Below are 18908 nucleotides of genomic sequence, written 5' to 3'. Positions count from 1 at the left end.
TGTCCATGCCAGCCATATAAAATGTATTTATGCGGCTACAAGCTTATCAAGCTGAGCTGGTGGCTTAGATGCTGTTCCTCTTTTACCTAATTAGCCAGGCAGGTGTCTGGGGACCGTAAAGGGCAAACACATACAAACGGTTTTATCTCCAAAAGGCCAAAAAAAAAAAAAAAAAGATATGGGAATTTTAAACAAGTAGTTCCCAACCTTGTTTTGTGCCACAGTTAAAAAAATGAATATTTTGATGGAGCGGCATGTAACCTAATTGAAACGAATAATTAAACGTACTACTCACCATTACAGGAAGTCATCGATTTACGAACAAGTTCCGTTCCTACGCTGGCGACGTAACACGATTTTCTGCGTAGGTCGGATTTCACCGTTAAAGTCGAAATTTACGGCGAAATACTTATGCTAATACTTACGCTACGGGTATTATCCCACGTGATTGTGACAGCAAGCTCAGTGTGTGTGGGCGTCTATGTGTGAGTGAGACGGGACTGCACAGGCGTCGTCCGGCGGGACTGCGAAGGAGGAAGGAGTGCGAGACGGTGCGAGTTTGTACAGTGGCAAATGTAGTGACGGCGACCGGGGAAGAGTAGCGATTAGCGGAGGACCCGTTGACGTTGAATGTGCAGAGGAGCTAATAAAGCCATTAAAGCAGCAAATCGGTGCTTCGTGCCATTATTGTTGCCGCCACCCAGCTCAGCTGTGCAACGAGAGAAGGGAGTGCGTCTCAGGTGACCGTAGCAGAAAAAGTTAACACTTCGTATAAAGAAACTAAGTAATCCATCCATCCATTTTCTGAGCCGTTTCTCCTCACTACGGTCGCGGGCGTGCTGGAGCCTATCCCAGCTATCATCGGGCAGGAGGCAGGGGTACACCCTGAACTGGTTGCCAGCCAATCGCAGGGCACATACAAACAAACAACCATTCACACTCACATTCACACCTGCGGGCAATTTAGAATCTCTAATCCATGCATGTTTTTGGGATGTGGGAGGAAACCGGAGTGCCCGGAGAAAACCCACGCAGGCACGGGGAGAACATGCAAACTCCACACAGGCGGGGCCGGGGATTGAACACCGGTCCTCAGAACTGTGAGGCTGACGCTCTAACCAGTCGCCCACTGTGCCCCCGAAACTATAATACATTAAAATAAAAAAATAAGATGCTGTACTTACCATTACTGCTGAGAGTGTGAAAAAAGGAGGGCGAAAAAGGCAAAGATACTCCCGCCGCACAAACACAGACAAGCACTATGCACAAGCTCGGCAGAAATACTATGGTGCTGGGGACAAAATGGCGGACGAGGCACAGGCGTCGTAAAGTCGAAACGTCGTAGGTCGAGTGCGTCGTAACTCGAGGACGTCCTGTACGCTGAATGTACTTGTTGTAATTAGTGCGAGGGAGCCCTGCACTTCTTTCTTTTTAAGCAGCTGGTCCTGTCTTGGGGTAATGGGAGAAAATTACACCAAGTGTTTTATCTGCTGTAATTTGGTTTTGATCGCCGTCAGTGCAGAAAATCCCATTTCTTAAAGATAGCATGTTGGAAATGGAAGTAAAGTATTCAGTGCTCCTTTTAAACAGAGCGGGCTTGGTGCCTAGGATTTACCTGAAGCAATAAACCAGTATTTTCAGTAGGACTGCTGATATTGTCTCTTAAATCCAGCTTTCTTTTTCTTGGAAGTTGTATGCTCTTCTTCTTCTGCCTCATCATTTGGCCTTTTCCCATCTCAGAATAAAACATTTTTTTTACTCATTTTTGCTAGCTTGTAGGCTTACTTTTTTATAAACTGTATCATAGCACGTGACCAAAACCATATTTTCACTGTCAATCTTTGTCCTAAAACTATGGTATGCCAACTAAGCCACCTATTTATCAGCATACGTGGTCATGCTGACCTACTTAAAAAAGGGTGCAACCAAAGCATCTCCTGGTGAGACCAACTGAACAAGTTTGTCGCACCGGTGCTACCAGTGCAAAAGTTAGTGTAGAGCCCTGCAGATTCTGGTGATCAATAAAATTTCTTTTCGTGTCTCTGTGCGTCCCGGTCCCAAATGTCCTTACGGACCGCTGCCGCCCTCCTGTATCATCTCACCTTCCCTGCTGTACTGTCTCAGAGTAGCTACATGTTGAAAAGGCTAGCAGAGCACACAAATACTGCGAGACACTCATTCGACTACGACTGCAGACAGGTCTGCTTAATATTCATCATACAGAGCGATTAGAGTGTTTGGTATTCAAGCCATTCACATGGCAGTGCATCGAGGCCACTGGAGTTCAATGTCTCCACAGTGAGCAGTGCCCTTGAGTTTGAAAACACACAGAAAAAGAAAAAACAGCAGATCAGATCAAGATTTCGCCGCGGATATGCTTGCGCAAGTGTATCAGCTTGAACTCAAATGCACATTATTAAAAAGCGTGCAAAACCAAATACCCCCACGTGACACCAAGCTGTCTTCCGGCATGCGTTTCCAGCCGTGTCGGTAAGCAGAGGGTCACTGGGCTCTACGTGGATTTCTCACCGTGTAAATTATAGATGAATAGAGGAGGTGTAAGCGGTAAGAGATCCTTCCCTTGTGAATGAGGCTCACACTCACTGCCATCTTGCATCCCTGCAGATCCCACCAACCCCCCTTTGGACTGACTTTCATTGATAAAAGTCATGACGTTACACTCAAACCTGTTTGTCTCTGGAATGACCAAGCCATGCCGCTTAGTCTTGATTTACAGTGCAGGTCCAATAGTCTAATTCTGATTTAATGCTTGTATCTGTCTTTTTTCATGAGTATTTCAAGTAACACATATCCCATATGGCTGTGTTTACACTGACGGAGCACATGACACAACCCGCATGCCCCCGACGCACAACACAGCGACAACATGAAAGTAAATGATAATACATAAGTAATAGAAATATTAAATGTTAGAAAGTGTTCAATTGGCTTCGACTGCCTTTCCCCCCCATTGATTTGAATGGAGTTAATCTCCACATTACACTTATTTTGCCTATTAAATGATGGACACAACTCTAATGTAGCATATTTAGACCATGTTTAATTGCCTATGCTCTTGCTGTTGTTTAGTTTTACAGCGGGATTATTTTTATAAATGTGTTTATTATTATAGTCTATTTAGATATGTGTCAGATTTGTATCCAAATATAGAAGGGGTGTGATTCAGATATGAAATTATCAGATTCCATGCGTTTTCTTTCTCTTCACGCTCCCATGACGCATATCCCAATTGCACCACCAAAATGGTGTCCCTCGACCCATGCAGTATAAATCCAGCCTTAGCCTTTACCAAGTGACATTGGGCAAGAGACTAGTTCCACTTTGGCAGACCGCCAGATAAGCCATGGTTCCAACGAATGTTTGGTTCACAATGCAATTCTTTGCTTTTCACTGTCGCATAGGCTATGACACCAACTGATTTATACCAAACCACTTTACAGAACTCTTAAGTTGGGATACCTAACCACAGTAATGCAGTACAGTAAACTAGTGGTAGGATGGAGTTAAATTTGGTAGAACGTTCGACAGAGAATGCAGCATTGCTACGTTGACTTACATGCACATCTGCAGTATGCCACTCATTTTGACCTGCCTATTCTTGGTACGATTGTGGGCAGCATTTATAGGAACTTGGCCTTCTGAGAGATGTTGTTTTTCTGCAATAGGACGAAGTCCAAGAGAAAGGAGCCTGTGTTAATTTCCACATCTATTATGCATTTTCTTTACTGCCTATCATGATCAGGGTCAATGGTAGGAGCTGGACTGGTGGCCAGTAGGGCGATTGTGTGAGAATGGATCCGTTTCACCAGTCAGCTGTGAGAAACTACTCCCAATAACCTGTTCTACTACTTCAGTCAAGTAATTTCACTTTAATGGGACACAATAAACACATCCCCAGTTATCAAGATTGTGGTAGACCTCAAACGCTTACATTTTTTCTTCAGTTGAATTTCAAAGGTACTTTTTCCACATTCAGAGGAGAAGAGGTTGCTTTTATCCACCCCAAAAAACATGTATTTTAATTTTTTTTTTTTATAGGGGTGTGTAACTGCATCGACTGGAGGTCTTCTAGGACTTTCCAGCAAGAGGTTAATAGGCAATGCTTCTGTAATTTAGCGACTATCAGCATTTGTGTGCGTGTGGCAGATGCAAGCTAAATTTGAGATTTAAAACCACTTAAGAAAAACAAGTCGATCACAGTAGAAACTATTGTAAGAACACTACTTTACACACCATTTATGTACTGCCAAATAACCAAAAGTCACATTGCTTTGTCTATTAAAAGAAAAAGAAAAAAAAAGGTGCTTGTGTGTAGTGGTCACATTTCATCAAATCTGTCAATTGAAGGCAACTTTTGGATTTTGGGGAATAATGTGAGATTTTTAGGGGAGTATAACGTCTGGGAATGTAGCATTAAATTAAAACAAGAACAAAGAAGAGTCCGCTTTAGAAATATCTCCCATTTGTTTGAAGTGCCACAGTGTGTTTCTGATTTGAGGAAAAAAAGAAGAAGAAGGAAAAAAAAGCCTAACTGGAACCACATTTCGGCCTCAAAGTCAGTCATGGGCACGCGGGTGGAGCTAGCAGACACACAAAAACACACTCCCACGCACACATATATACAAACAAAACAGATCGCTCCCAGTCAGTGTATTCGCGAGACATTCCTGGCTGCCTTTCCATGACCTTCCCTGCGCAGTCTCAGCTTTGGCGCTATACTTCCAGAAGATGCAAGTATTTTCCCATCACCAATGGTGGGAAGCAAAGACATACAAATACTCCATTACTGAATTTAAGATTTTCCAGGTATTTGAAAAAAGATATCTGTGCTTTCTAGTCCTTCATTCCTTTGTAAAAATAGGCTCATTATTTATTTTTTTCAACCAAGATCTGTGAACACAACATATATATCAGGGGTGTCAAACTAATTTTTGTCACGGGCCACATCGCAGTTATGGTTACACTCGGAGGGCCGATATGGCTGCAAACCCATATGAATGTAAGATTGCCTCATATTATTACATATACACAAATTAATGGATAATTACTTTTGAAGTCAAAAGCCAGTAAAAAAAGTTTGTTCAACAACAGTATGAATAATTTTTATTTTAAAAGTGGGGTTGGTAACAAAAAAATGCTTGCAATATCTCAATATTTTTAAAAGTGAAGCCAATTTTGGTATTTTAGAAAGAAACACAAACTCGATGCACACTCTCACGGGCCACATAAAATGACGTGGCGGGCCGGATCTGGTCCCCAGGCCACCAGTTTGACACCTGTGTTATATAGAAATAGAGAAAAGTGAAGTTGACTGTGGTTGCATTTCACACCACTGGGATTTTTAATCAGTTCCGAACATTACCACAGCTATGGGAACATGGTATTTTGATAGCATAAAAGCCATAGCTCGCTAACTCTCAAAAAACAACATGCAACATGTAACTAAGCATGGACCAGAATGAGATTCTGATGGTACAATAACCGTTAGCAAACATAATATCATGGCATGGCCATTACAGCTCTAAAATGTCTTATTTTGAAATGTTTGGGTAACTAACAACATTGAACATGTTCTGTAGGTACATTAGTAAATGTAAAACGAAAATAAACAATTGAATTTTTCGAAATAAAATGTACTACAATGTTTAAATACTTTTTTTTCTCAGAAAATGAGTAGCTACAGTACTTCTCTGCTCTTCTCCGCGTAGTGAAGTCAAGCGTGGAAAGGAACTGATGTTAACCATGCTAGTTAGCTAGTTAGCCTATAATACTTATTTCACCTAATGTAGACACACAAACTCCTGGAGCTGGTTGCAAACATTCATTTCAGGACAGCGTCATAGTAATATATTAAACTTACCTTGAATTCGTCGTAGAATGATGGGTGTGACTGTCATAAATATGATATTACACAAAACAAATTCAAATTGGCCAACTTTTTCGACAAGGGGAAAAGTCTTTGGGCTCACTGAGTGCTCGCACCAACAACGGGAGGGGGAGGGGTTGAGTCACTATGCCAAAAAAAAAAAACAGCTTCTACTGCAGATAGAAAGTTTTTTTGGTTTTGAAACCTTTTTAAAATTGCGGTATGCCTCGAAAGCGGTAACTGGCTCATGCCTACATATAATGTGATTGTATTTTTCTTCGTACGAGCAACTGTGTAAAAAAACAAATGTATTCATATGCAGTCATTTTGGACAGGGTATTTGCAGTCTTACTTCAGTCCCGAGTTTTAAGTATTTTTGCTATTGCCCATGACACATTACCAAAACCTTCAAGTTTTTGTGTTCGTAATCCAGCCATGTGTTGATGCGCAACTGACATATATCAGTCTGAGTAAGAACAAGCTTGTTTGTTTAGTCTCGTGAGATGACCGATGTTGTGTGTGGGCGTCAGACTCCCCATCTTGCTTCAATTAGCATTCAGCCCACTTTATATCAAATTGCAGCCGATGTAGGTTACCTTTTGGAGTGCACGCCATCCCCCTCTGCTCGCAATACCCAGAATCGAGAATCTCTTCCCATCAGCACATCGTTAGGACCGCACCTCACCATCATAACAAGTCTCTGCCCAGATTGGTCACACCTAGTCAAGTGTTTCCTCTCATTATGTTTTTTGGCAGCACCCTTTTAGGGGGACGGAATGTGTGACAACAAAAAGGCAGATGTTTTCCTTCTAAGCGGGGTACAGACTTAGCCACGGTCGAGCCTTATTTGAGGTTTTTTTTTCTCCCTTACAATCAGAGTGAAGTTGGCTTTTCGGATGTATCTGAAAGATTATCCTGAGCGATTTAATGGTGTGGAGTGTGATAGAAGTGAATTTCCTTATTCGATGTGCTCAGAAAATGGCCAGAGCCAGCGATTGTAAATATTAAACCTGTTCAATATTTACAATGGCAAATGTTCCGTCCACTGACTCTGTGATTGTGATCTGAAACAGAACAAATGTAGTTCCCAGATAGGATTACAGTTAGCCGAGCTTCTTCTATTTCGCCTTTGTATTTTTGGCCAGTCTGGATTCTCTGGGTGCTCCGTCTCACCAGTCAGTATTGGTTGTGTGACAAAAATCTGGTCTGGCAGAGAAGACTCATGATTATGGGTATCCAGTTATGAGCTTCAATACCCTGTTAAGTACTTTCAAATGTGCATTATATTTAATAACAATACAGATTAACTAGTTTTGTCATGTTACAAACCACCTGAATAATGACGATGATACGTTTGACTGCTGTTTTGGTTTGGTGGCAGCCCCACTTGTAGCGGCTAACTGCTAACCCTACGTCTGCTGGTAGCATTAAGTGACAGGCTTTACTGACTCGATGTTGAGTGACTTCTCTTGTCAAAATAGCCTCATCTTCGGAGGAACATTCCAAGTCATGGCTAACATCTTTTGCTGTCCTCAGCTACGCCTTTAACTCCATGTTTGGTCATTACGTTTACTTTCACAACTTGCAAACTAAAATGGAGCCAGAAACGGACGACGCTGTTGTCACGCACATTTCCGCCATGTTTGATCGAATAAACACGCGTGCAGCTGATTACCGTGATCGACATGAAATTTATCACGATAACTAATCGCGATCATATCATCGCCCAAGTCATAGCATGTTCCCCACTTTACTTTAGTAGCCTTCCTCACATTCTCAGAATTTATTAACTTGTACAACCTAGTAGGAAAAGTGTCAGAGTCCTCCTCTTGCAGTTCTTCACTGGTCTCCCCCAGTCTGTCTTTGTCAATTTCAGCCCATTCTGTCCCGTTTCACGCTTCCCTCCCTCACTTCGGTCAAACAACCGGGACCTTGTAATGGCAAACAGAGGAAGTAACCAATGAAGCCAGATATGTATTTGACTGAGGCGGGGGGGGGGAGGAACGAGGAATGGGTGTTTGTGTTAAAGCTGGGGAAATGACTCATCTGGAGATGTTTAAGTTGGACAAGCAAGTTTCCGGTGTCTGGCAGAGGCCAAAAATATCCAGAAACACAAAAATCCGGTAAGAGTGCATTTGGGAGGGGAGTAGGGGGGTTGGGGGAGGGGAGGGGGGGGGGGGTATACCTCCTTGTTGCCTCTCATGTGACCGTCTGGAATTCAGCAAGTTGAGTGTTGAACTTGCAGCAGTTGCTTTGAATCAAATAGAACACAGATTGGTCACTGATGGTGATGATGATGATGATGATGGGGTGGTTCACTTGCTTGACTTCCATGCAGGTAGCGTGGGTTCACTTGCCACTCAGGGATGGTGTGAATGTGAGTGTGAATGGTGCTCTCTCTCTATACGTGCCTTGTGATCGACTGGTGGTCAATCCAAGTTGTCGTCTTCCTTTTGCCAGAGGTCAGCGACCCTGAACAGGATAAGCGCTTGACAAAATCAATGGATGGATGGATGGGTAGATAGAGCAGAGGTACCAAGTAGGTAGACCCAGATGTCTTTTTAGTTAGACGCAGACCTTTTATTTTGATTGCACTTTAGCCAGTGTAACTTTTTTGGAAGTGGGTGGGGCTACGGTAGTGTCACTGTATCCTGCAACCTTTATGGTCTAAGGGTACCAAATGTATGTACACAAGAAATACACAGTGTTGTAACTGCTCCAGTGTGATTGGAGCCAATCAGATTGATAATTCGGAGGGGCGTTGCAGGTTGAGGGTAAACTGATGATATAGCGTTTTCTCTAGTGGTTGTTAGTTTGTATGTTTTTATACTGTATTTGAGTTATTTTTGCAAATGTAGTTGAAACAGCAACTCAAAATGCCCTACTTAAACCTGTTTCTTTAATATTTAATGTATTTGTGTTTCCATTCTCAGGCACTCTAGGATGATGCCTTGTTTAAAAAAAAAAAGACCATTACTTTCAAACTCAAGCATATTTGCATTATACTCACATTCACATCCATGGGCAATTTAGTCTTCGATTAACCTAATATGTATGTTTTTGAAAAGCGACGAGAAAAACCCACACAAGCATAGGGAGAGCATGCAAATTTTAACCTTGAACCTCAGAACTTTGAGGCAGACATGCAAACCACTAATCCATCATGCCGCTCAACAATATACATTGTTGGAATACTATAGAATTGCCTAATTTTTTTGAAGGGACATTCCAGAACTGCACCTCTTTAGTTCAGGATCCCTGAAATATATTGTAAATTCAAAAGTATGCTCATTCGGAAGAGTATACTGTCATTCTGGCACCTTTAAAGCTAAGACTAGAGTATATTGTAGCTAAAATTACACCAAATAAAGTGTACACACAATACTTTAAGTAATTTCTCTTTGAATAGTAGACAAAGAAAGAGCTGCCTACGCATGCGTCTCCGTGGCTGTGTCTATCTTTGGTACCAAAAACTGGAGCTGATTGTGTTATGTTAACAACTTTGTGGCTTCGACAGCTGCTGCTCGGCCAGCGTCAGGTGAACGAACGCAAGCTTCCAATTTGGCTTCCCGGAACGTGAGTGCAACGGTTGCCTTAGCGTTGAGGGCCAGAAAAATCATTGAGGTGAGGTGAACCCGAGCAAGGAGATTTGGGTCGGTGGAGTGCGGAGAGGAAGTGGCGGGATGGAGAAAGGCCAAATACGGGGAGTGCAAAGCAATCCAATTGGAAGCCCCATTATTTTTCCTTGTCGGTGTATGGAAATAAATTTAAAAAATAGTACCAAATAACCTGCGATTGGCTGGCAACCAGTTCAGGGTGTACCCCGCCTCTTGCCCGATGATAGCTGGGATAGGCTCCAGCACGCCCGCGACCCTAGTGAGGAGAAGCGGCTCAGAAAATTGATGGATGGATGGATGGAGTACCATAAACACTCGTCAATTTGTAAACTCTGCTACTGCTTACAGATTTTTCTGTAGCTCTTGCCTAAAATCAGAGTTGGTAGTTAGGTGCTATTTTTATGTATTAAAAACACTTAACTAAAGATTGTGTTGTTTTGGGGGGACTGGAACTGATTAATGGGGACAATTGAGCGAATTATTCTCGTAAATCAAAGTGCTAATGTCAAGTCAAATTCCTCTCAAGTGTGACTTTGACAGACAGCAAGTGGACTCGCTTCCCCGCGTGCTGTTATATGAATGGATGCATCACATGTTTTGACTGGACATGTCAAGTGCGCGAAGTCAACGAGAATTTTCGAGAGTGGTGGGGGGATTGGGGGGGGGGGTTCTCTTGGACACAAGCACCCAACACTTCCTTCTCCCTCTTCGACACATTTCCCTCCACCATTCCTGTGTTTTCTAGCGCGAGGAACGAAACAGTTCAGTCGAAGGCACATTGGAATCGAAGTTTGCGAAATCTTTTTTAGCCGGGTGTGCTTCTTCTTCCCCCCCCCCCCCTTTGTTCGCCGCTTGGTACGGTCCGCCGCTTGCCGTTTACGCCGGTGGCGGCGTGAGGAGGAGGAAGAGGGGATGAAGCTCTCATCATTCTCAGCCTTCTGGAGGTGGAGAGAGAGGGATGAGACCAGGGGAAACTACCCTGCTAATTAGCCGGGTTATTCCTTCCGCGCCCGGGCGGGCGGGCGGGGGACGACGACATTCGGAAGAGAGCCGAGTAAGTGAGCCGTTGGTCTGTGGTCAGTGCCAACATGGATGCGGACGTGTCTCCTCCTCCTCTTCTTCCTTCGGGCCGGCTGCTGTTTGACGGTTGTCTGGCTGCTGCGCGACTCATTGCTTTCGGTGATTAATAATAATAGTTGGACAAAAAAATGTTCTAAGTCCCTCCCGCTCGGAGTCGATTTTATTTTATTTTTTTATTAAAATTTTTGCGTGGGAGCCTCACGCGGCGCGTTGAAGGTAACATTTGAATTGAGTCTTCGCCCACTCTGGCTGAGCATCACTGACATAATAAACACTATCAAACTGACAAAAATGCTGATTAATCACACGCAGTGGCGCTAAGCGGTGTACTGCTGGCCGTTCGTGTGTATGACTTAAGTGTTTACGTGCACATCTGTCCTCTTCATGTGTTGGATTCTTCTCCTTCCTTCCGAGCATGCCTCAACTATCCCACGTTGCCTTTTCTTCACCCACTTAGCTCTATTTATAGACTTTTATTGTTTTTGGCTTTAAAAAAAAAAGAAGTTCAGCAGCAGTTTGTCCAATACCACAAAGCAAAAGCCAAAAGTGTTTGTCCTGGGCCTTAAAATAAAAAGCCTCCAAGGTGGTGATTTGTTGCATTTTGCACTATTCCTGGTCACGCTGTATTGTTTGTCTCTGGAAAGCCATTTGAGCATTTATTCTATATCCTTGATATTCAGCATGGTCCATGTACTAGTGCACTCTTCCTCCTCACTAGTAAGACAGTTCAATGCACTAGTCGAATGATTGTGTCTTACAAGTAACATTTTTCTACTACTCAAAGACATTTATATCCACCAGTAGGACACTTTTGGCATACTACTAGGACAATGACATGTTAGTAATGAGGCAAATAAATGAGGCTCCTAGTGTGTGACACATGGCTATTAGTTTGGCCTTGTAGAGTCTACTAGTAAGGTTTAATTGCATATTTAAAGGCCAAAAGTGGCACTAGTCGTGGAAAAATGTTATTAATGGAGGAAGTCATTTTATTAGTGTGCTGAGGACAAAGCATGTACTCGTACATAGACATTAAGCTAACTGTCAAGGAATTGGAATAAATGCTCAAACGGCTTTCCATAGTGTTGTGTGAAATGTTTACTCCCAAGAACACGCGAATGGCGACAGTATAATACCGTCGTCACAATCGCAGACCGGGGTAGCTCTAATTAAAATGACTTGTACGCAGTACAAACCCAACAATAAATCTAAGATGAAAGAGGAAGTTTTGGAAAATAAATGTGTTTGTGTGCACAGGTGCACCCCATCCAAAGCCTCAAACCACAGGAGATCAGTCAGTGGCAAGTGGGCTGGGTCAGCTGAAGCCTTCAAAGGGTGAGGCGGCCGCAAATGCTCAAACAGTTCGCGTGGTGCATGAGTGTACTTTTCCCTCATGGCTCAAGCCTATACAATATGATTATCCTGTGGTGTGAGTTGTGTTCAGACTATTTTCTTCACATTCACACATACAGTACCTACAATCGGGCTAATGTGAGTATTTTCACTCCCTTCTGATCAAAGTCAGCAAAGTACTGATTGCCAGATGCCTCTAAAAGATGATCCTGAGTGAATATCTTGTGGCATGGGATGTGTTGAGAGTCGTTTGTCCTCCCTGATCTGCTCAGAAAACGATCGAGTCAACAATTGTAAATGTTAAACTTGTTCCTTATTTATAATTGTGAATCCTTGAGTGTGGTCACCACACATACAGTACTTGGTTGTGTACGTTCACCTTTAATGTTGTGGGCAGGAACTACACAGACCCAACAATTTTGCATGCAAGTAACTCAAGTCCACTGTACTTCCTGTTTCAGCCACATATGGACCGCAGAGGCTAAGCTAACCACCGATCGTGAGCTAGCTTCTGTTTTTGACAGAAACCATTTCGACTAAAAAAGCAGCGATTCTCAAAGCTTGGTACGTAGGATCCCTCTAGTGGTATGCCAAAGAATCACTGCCCAAGTACATTTATGTTTTATTTAAGTTTTTAGTACAAATACATTTGCTTTTAATATTTGAGAAATGTTAATTTTTATACTTATTTTGGTAAAATCTTTATTTAACTTTTGCACTAACATTTGTTGTTGCGTACAAAAAGCCACTGAGTAGAGTCCTCACCTCTACCAAGGCCGAACTGCTCATTTACGTTTGTTTTCCATCTGTTCGTTAGTTCGCAGGCTACTCCCAGATTCATGGAGGATGAAATTAGCAAAAGACAGATTATCGGATGTCTGAAAGATTTATAACTGAGAGATTATCCTGTGGTGTGGGATGTTAAGAGAGATTTTTCCTCCCCGATCTCCTCAGAAAACAGTCTCAGTCGGCAATCATAAATGTTAAACCTGTTCAGTATTTACGATGCAAATCCTTGTGTCTGTGTTCAACACAAACTTGAGCCGAGCCACATTCTCCTTGATCGTGACGTGTACGGAACGATAGCCATTTACGACAATTACGACCCGAAGCTCATACTGTGGCCCTGATATGACAACATCAGTGCATCCACCTGGGTGGAACATATAAATTACTTGCTGGACAGTGACAATTACATTCAAGATGCTGAAAAAGCAACTCAAGTGAGTGTACAGTGTTAAATGTCACACCCAGATTTTCAGACTGCATTCACAATACACTGTATGTAGATTTACAATAGAGTCACGATTTTGTAAGTGTGTGTTCACGCAGCCGATTTGGGTTGCTTCATTGACATAATTAGATGAGTGGAAGCCACATTCGCTTTGGAGGGGCGTGGACGGTAAGTTACTGGTATTAAACTTAGTGTAAGTCTCTTACACCTCTGATATTACGTGAAGCTGACAAATTTGCGGGTGGACTAAAGGTCGCCATCCCGCATGATTTCCTTACTCAAAGGCCCGCCGGCCAGTAAAATGCCTGCCTCGATAGCGAGCGTGAAAGAAGCTAAAGGCGTTGTCTGCCTCCGTTTTGGCTCTGATACTACCAGTTAAGGTGGAAAATTGCTAGGCCAGTTTAACCCGCCCTCTATTCTGTGTGTATTCAGTGACACCTTGAGAGAAAGGTGTAAAAATACCAGATTTTCAGGCGATGTAAAAGCGTCTGATCTTAGCCTGAGCTCCATAGGATTTTCAAACAGAGCCTAACACCGTTGCGATAAGCTGCAACACGAGTTTGTTTGCCCAGTCACACATGCAGTATCTTCATACCACTGTGGTATAGAGCGCAGGTGCAAAAAGCAGCACGACACTGCAAAAACTATGTAACTGGGTAACAACTACCGGACAGTACCACTGAGTCGTCAATTTATGAGTGCAGTGCACACAAAGAAACCCTGAGAAAAATAAAAAAAAATAAAAAATGGCTATCTTCTCAAGGATCAAACACAAAGATATTGAACTTATTTCATCCATTTTGTACATCTGCACTCTAACTTGTGTGAATTTTGAAGTGTGCAGACATGTTTGGACAGCCTTGTCTCAGCTTTGTCTACAATGTGGATTGTTTAGCTCGTACTGCACTTGTGTGTGCACGCTGCGTGTTTCCCACTACTATTTCGCAGTTGCACCTGCTTGTGTGTTTATGGACTTAGCAACTCTATTCAGCAAGCGTTGCATCAACAATTCAAACGTTGTCACAATCGGCCGTCCTCATTGTGGTCGCTGTAGTTAGTGCTTTGATGGGTGCGGATTTTCCTGCTCAAAAGAGGGATTGCTAGAAAGGTCCGTCCTCACATGGCTGTATTGAGCCATTGTGTCTTTAGAACAGTGAACTAACCTTGTTATGACTGAGGAGATTTCACAGACTGTAATTGGGTTATTGGATATGTGTTTTTCTATGTGATTAAATGCCAACAAACATTGACCAATAAATCTCATGTTTCGCAGATGACGGAGGGGAGGCGATGTCAGGTCCATCTCCTGGACGACAGGAAGCTGGAGCTCCTTGTTCAGGTGAGTTGCTCGTCCTCCAGCTCTTTTATTTCTCTCTGCATAGCTCTGGGTAAGGGAGGGGAAATGCTGGTGTCCCAGAGGGGGCCAAGGTTGCTGCTGACTGGGCAAAATGTGTCAGCAGTAGGTGACTTTGCACTTTTCTCACACTCACCTGACCGCACAGACATTAAACAAGACAGATGCCCGAGGCAATGCAACAATAATGCCTAAATCTTTTCTTGAATGATCATCCCGACCCTACCGAATACCTCTTTATGTGTTAGGGTACACGACAACAACCTTTATGATCCAGAGGATTTCGTCAAAACAGCCCCTTCGAGACAAAGTTTAACATCATGCCCCACTCCACCCGAAGCTCAGTTCTCCATTCTCTCAAGAAAAATCAGGCACCCCTGCAATTAGCCTCTTCTCCAGGGCGCAGCAACTGTTTTCGGGTGGCCCCACACCTCATTGCGTGGGAACCATCCCAGTGGGAGCACTTTTCAGGGCGTACCTCATCCAGTAACGACTCCAGGCTATGGGTACCGCAGGTGCTTCTGAGAACACTTGACAACCTGGCAGGTGGCGTGCCACGCTGATTTGGTTCTGCGTTGACAACAATCTGGCCACAACTTCGACCAAGACACAAACTCCAACCGCACTAAGACAGGCGTGGCCGGTGTTCAGCTGTTTTGACTCTGGTTACATCACCGCACTTTTTTTGGACTTCTTGCTTATGCCTCTTCATTGCCTTCCGTCATTCGCATACACCTCATTTATGCCTTTGCTTCAGTCATGGTTATATCTCAGACACTGGTGCAATTTCATTTGAAGCCCCCTCCATTTTTGCTAATCTTTCTTTTAACGCCCCCTGGGTTGACTCATTACCAGACTGCAGCAGAAAAAAGAAAGACAAAAGAAGATAATTGCACTGATGTAGTAGAGGAGCAAGGGGAAACTAGAGAGATTGACAAAGTCAGGAGCTTTTAGTCAGAGAGAGGAAATTGAGATAAGGGCTCAGGAGTAGACAAATGTGAGAAAGGGAGAGGAGAAAATTCAGTGTTCAAGCCAAGGGAAGGTCTGCTGACTCTTTGATTCGATTACGGTGCTGGAACTGATTCCCTCATCTTCTATCCCTCTCAACATCTCTCTCTCCCTCTTGGCTTTCCGCTTCAGTTGAGCTTCTTTTCCAAGTCACAGCCTCCTGTTGCGCTCCCCCAAATCCCACTGGCTCTCCAAACTCAACTGAACCGCTACCTTATCACCTCCATCCATGCGTCCATGCATAGTGTATCCATTCTTTTTGTCATTCCTTGATCTATTCAACCACATTTTTAACCATCCTGTCTATCCATACATCCCCCATTTATCTAATGCATCTATGCATAAATGCAGCCAAGTTTCTACCTGTCCCATCGTCCACCAATCCATCCATTCAGAAAAACACCCAATCCACCATCAAACCATCTTTCCATCTAATCATTCACCCAGTCAATTAAACTAAATCCGGCTGCCCACACAAACAACCAACTAGGCATGAGCCGGTATCAGACTCTGATGGTATGATAACTGTGAGCAAAAATATTGTGGTTCCACGTTAGCATGATATTGCAATTACAGCTCCAAAAGGTATTGTTTGAAATATTTTCAATGAATCAAATTTTTCCATTGAACACATCTATTTTATTTTTAAACAAAATGTAGAGTATTTGGTACTTTAGTAAAAAAAAAATACAAATAAATAAATAAATAAATAACTTTTAATATAACATCACAATGTCAAACAACAGTAAAAGTAGTACTTATTTTTCAGAAAATTACTAGCTACATCTCTGCTCTTCTGCATTTTGTGAAGCAATGGCAGAACAGAAACAAGTGGATGTTAGCCGTGCTAGTTAGCCATGTTATCTGCCTTGGTAGCAAGTCTATAGTATTTATTTCACCAATTGTAGACACGTTAACTCTCACAGCAGGTTGCAAATGTAAACTTCAAGACTGCGTTCATTCTCATTCTTCCTCTCATTCTTCCACCATCAAATGACAAGACAACTCGCACTAGGTCGCACTTAGGTTCTTTAACTTTGCAAAATCATTTTTCGACAAAGGATTTTGCAAATTACTGCACTGGGATATACCGGATGAATGGATTTTGCTCATTAGTTGTTCTGTTGAAGGCTAATGCACTGAATTTCTATTTTTCTATGTCTGACACGTCTGTGATTAATCAAGAGACTGCCTGTTTCCCCAAATTGTGGGAATTCAGTAGGCTAGTGAGTCATTAGTAAAAGTGGAGAAAATTATCATGTTAACTTTCTGAAGGTTTTCTTGAGGGAATGGCCATAATTTGCCAGAAGTGGGATTTTTTTGAAGTGTTGAAAAAGTAGTCCATTGTTGTGCTAGATTATTTCGCGTGTTCTTTATTATTTAACAGGGCTTTAGTACTACCTTTCCTGCAAAGCCTCAGTTTGCCTATGAAATCTTGATCTCATTCGGATCACCGACTTGTAAAATTGGCCAGGTGTCTAATCCTGGAGGGGTCGTTTGCTTTTTTATCCCCCCCTTCCTTTACCGCCTTCCTCTTACCTTTTGAGAGGGAGTCCTCTTGCAGTTTGTTTATGGAGCAATGCCTCGTTCGTCGACAGCTATGTGCCAGGAAGCCACGCACCTATTGGCAAGGTTGTAAACCTTGAAGCCCACCACCTGATATACCACCCTTGTAAAAAGTATTTGCCGTTCAGATGGCTATCACTCCCTGAGGCTACAATGGTATAGGCTAATGGGCAGCAAATAGAGCGTAGAGGCCAAGTTATGTAACAGTGTTGTGCGTCCAACAAAGAGGAATAGCTTCCTTTGTGTCTGCTTGCTTGTTTGCAGGGTTTTTCTTAAACATTTAGACTAATTTAAGTGAAATTTCAGTGAGAGATGCATTGCGCGACCTTGTGCGAGACATCAATATTTATGTCTTGATTTATTTATTCCTCTGGAAATATTACATGGACCTCTTTGCTCGAGACACTCCTGTACCACCATCGTATTACAAAGTGCTGATGTTTCCTGTGAATCGCTTGACACAGACGTTCTAGTAAGGTGCGACAACCTGGGATTAAGACAATTTTTAAGTTATGCCGTGTGAATGTTCAAAAGGTAGAGCCTGATTAGCAGTGTGTGCTGCCTTTTGTGCATTTGTCACATTTCCTCAACATTTGCACTTCCCTGTAAGTCTCTAACTGTTAATAATTACCTGTGCTACCAGAGAGCTTTTTGTGTGATACCTCTTACAACCCCAATTCCAATGAAGTTGGGACGTTGTCCATCCACCCATCCATCCATCTTCTACCGCTTATCCGAGGTCGGGTCGCGGGGGCAGTAGCTTCAGCAGGGACGCCCAGACTTCCCTTTCCCCAGCCACTTCATCCATGTCTTCCGGGGAGATCCCGAGGCGTTCACAGGCCAGCCGAAGGATGTAGTCTCTCCAGCGTGTCCTGGGTCGTCCTCGGGGTCTCCTCCCGGTGGGACGTGCCCGGAACACCTCACCAGGTAGGCGTCCGGGAGGCATCCGAATCAGATGCCTCACCTCATCTGGCTCCTCTCGATATGAAGGAGCAACGGCTCTACTCTGAGATCCTCCTGGATGACCGAGCTTCTCACCCTATCTCTAAGGGAGAGCCCGGACACCCTGCGGAGGAAACTCATTTTGGCCGCTTGTATCCGGGTTCTCGTTCTTTCGGTCACGACCCACAGCACGTGACCATAGGTGAGGGTAGGAACGTAGATCGACCGGTAAATCGAGAGCTTTGCCTTTCGGCTTAGCTCCTTCTTTACCACAACGGATCGATACAAAGTCCGCATCACTGCAGACGCTGCACCGATCCGCCTGTCGATCTCCCGTTACATTCTTCCCTCACTCCTGAACAAGACCCTAAGATACTTGAACTCCTCCACTTGGGGCAGGATCTCATCCCCGACCTGGAGAGGGCACGCCACCTTTTTCCGACTGAGGACCATGGTCTCAGATTTGGAGGAGCCGGATTCTCATCCCAGCCGCTTCACACTCGGCTGCGAACTGCTCCAATGAGAGTTGGAGGTCACGGCTTGATGAAGCCAACAGAACCACATCATCTGCAAAAAGCAAAGATGCAATACTGAGGCCACCAAACCGGACCCCCTCTACGCCTCGGCTGCGCCTAGCAATTCTGTCTATAAAAGTTATGAACAGAATCAGTGACAAAGGGCAGCCTTGGCGGAGTCCAACCCTCACCGGAAACGAGTCCGACTTACTGCCGGATATGCGGACCAAACTCTGACTCCGGTCGTACATGGACCGAACAGCCCGTATCAGGGGGTTCGGTGCCCCATACTCCCGAAGCACCCCCCACAGGACCACCCGAGGGACACGGTCGAACGCCTTCTCCAAGTCCA

General features: G+C 43.6%; 1 protein-coding gene across 14 annotated transcripts in view; it reads left to right on the top strand.

Annotated features, from left to right (window-relative positions):
• The window catches only part of frmd4a (FERM domain containing 4A), a 150263-nt gene that overhangs the window by 83370 nt on the left and 47985 nt on the right, over positions 1–18908 (top strand). For 8 of the 14 annotated variants that reach the window (XR_009768612.1, XM_061677729.1, XM_061677722.1 and 5 more), the window contains exon 2: positions 14445–14510. Coding sequence is in view for 13 of the 14 variants with exons in the window: in XM_061677729.1 (XP_061533713.1) it covers positions 14445–14510 (66 nt within the window). In the remaining variant the exon portion in view is untranslated. Of the gene's footprint in view, positions 1–10406; positions 10559–10583; positions 10801–11841; positions 11920–12398; positions 12502–14444; positions 14511–18908 lie in introns of those variants that run through there. The other 6 variants (XM_061677733.1, XM_061677732.1, XM_061677731.1 and 3 more) reach the window with 5 other exon arrangements.

The sequence above is a fragment of the Phycodurus eques genome, chromosome 5 (genome assembly GCF_024500275.1).
Source record: "Phycodurus eques isolate BA_2022a chromosome 5, UOR_Pequ_1.1, whole genome shotgun sequence".
Lineage (NCBI taxonomy): Eukaryota > Metazoa > Chordata > Actinopteri > Syngnathiformes > Syngnathidae > Phycodurus > Phycodurus eques.
The sequence above is the reverse complement of the archived record's forward strand: the minus strand, read 5'-3'. Positions and strand labels throughout refer to the sequence as shown.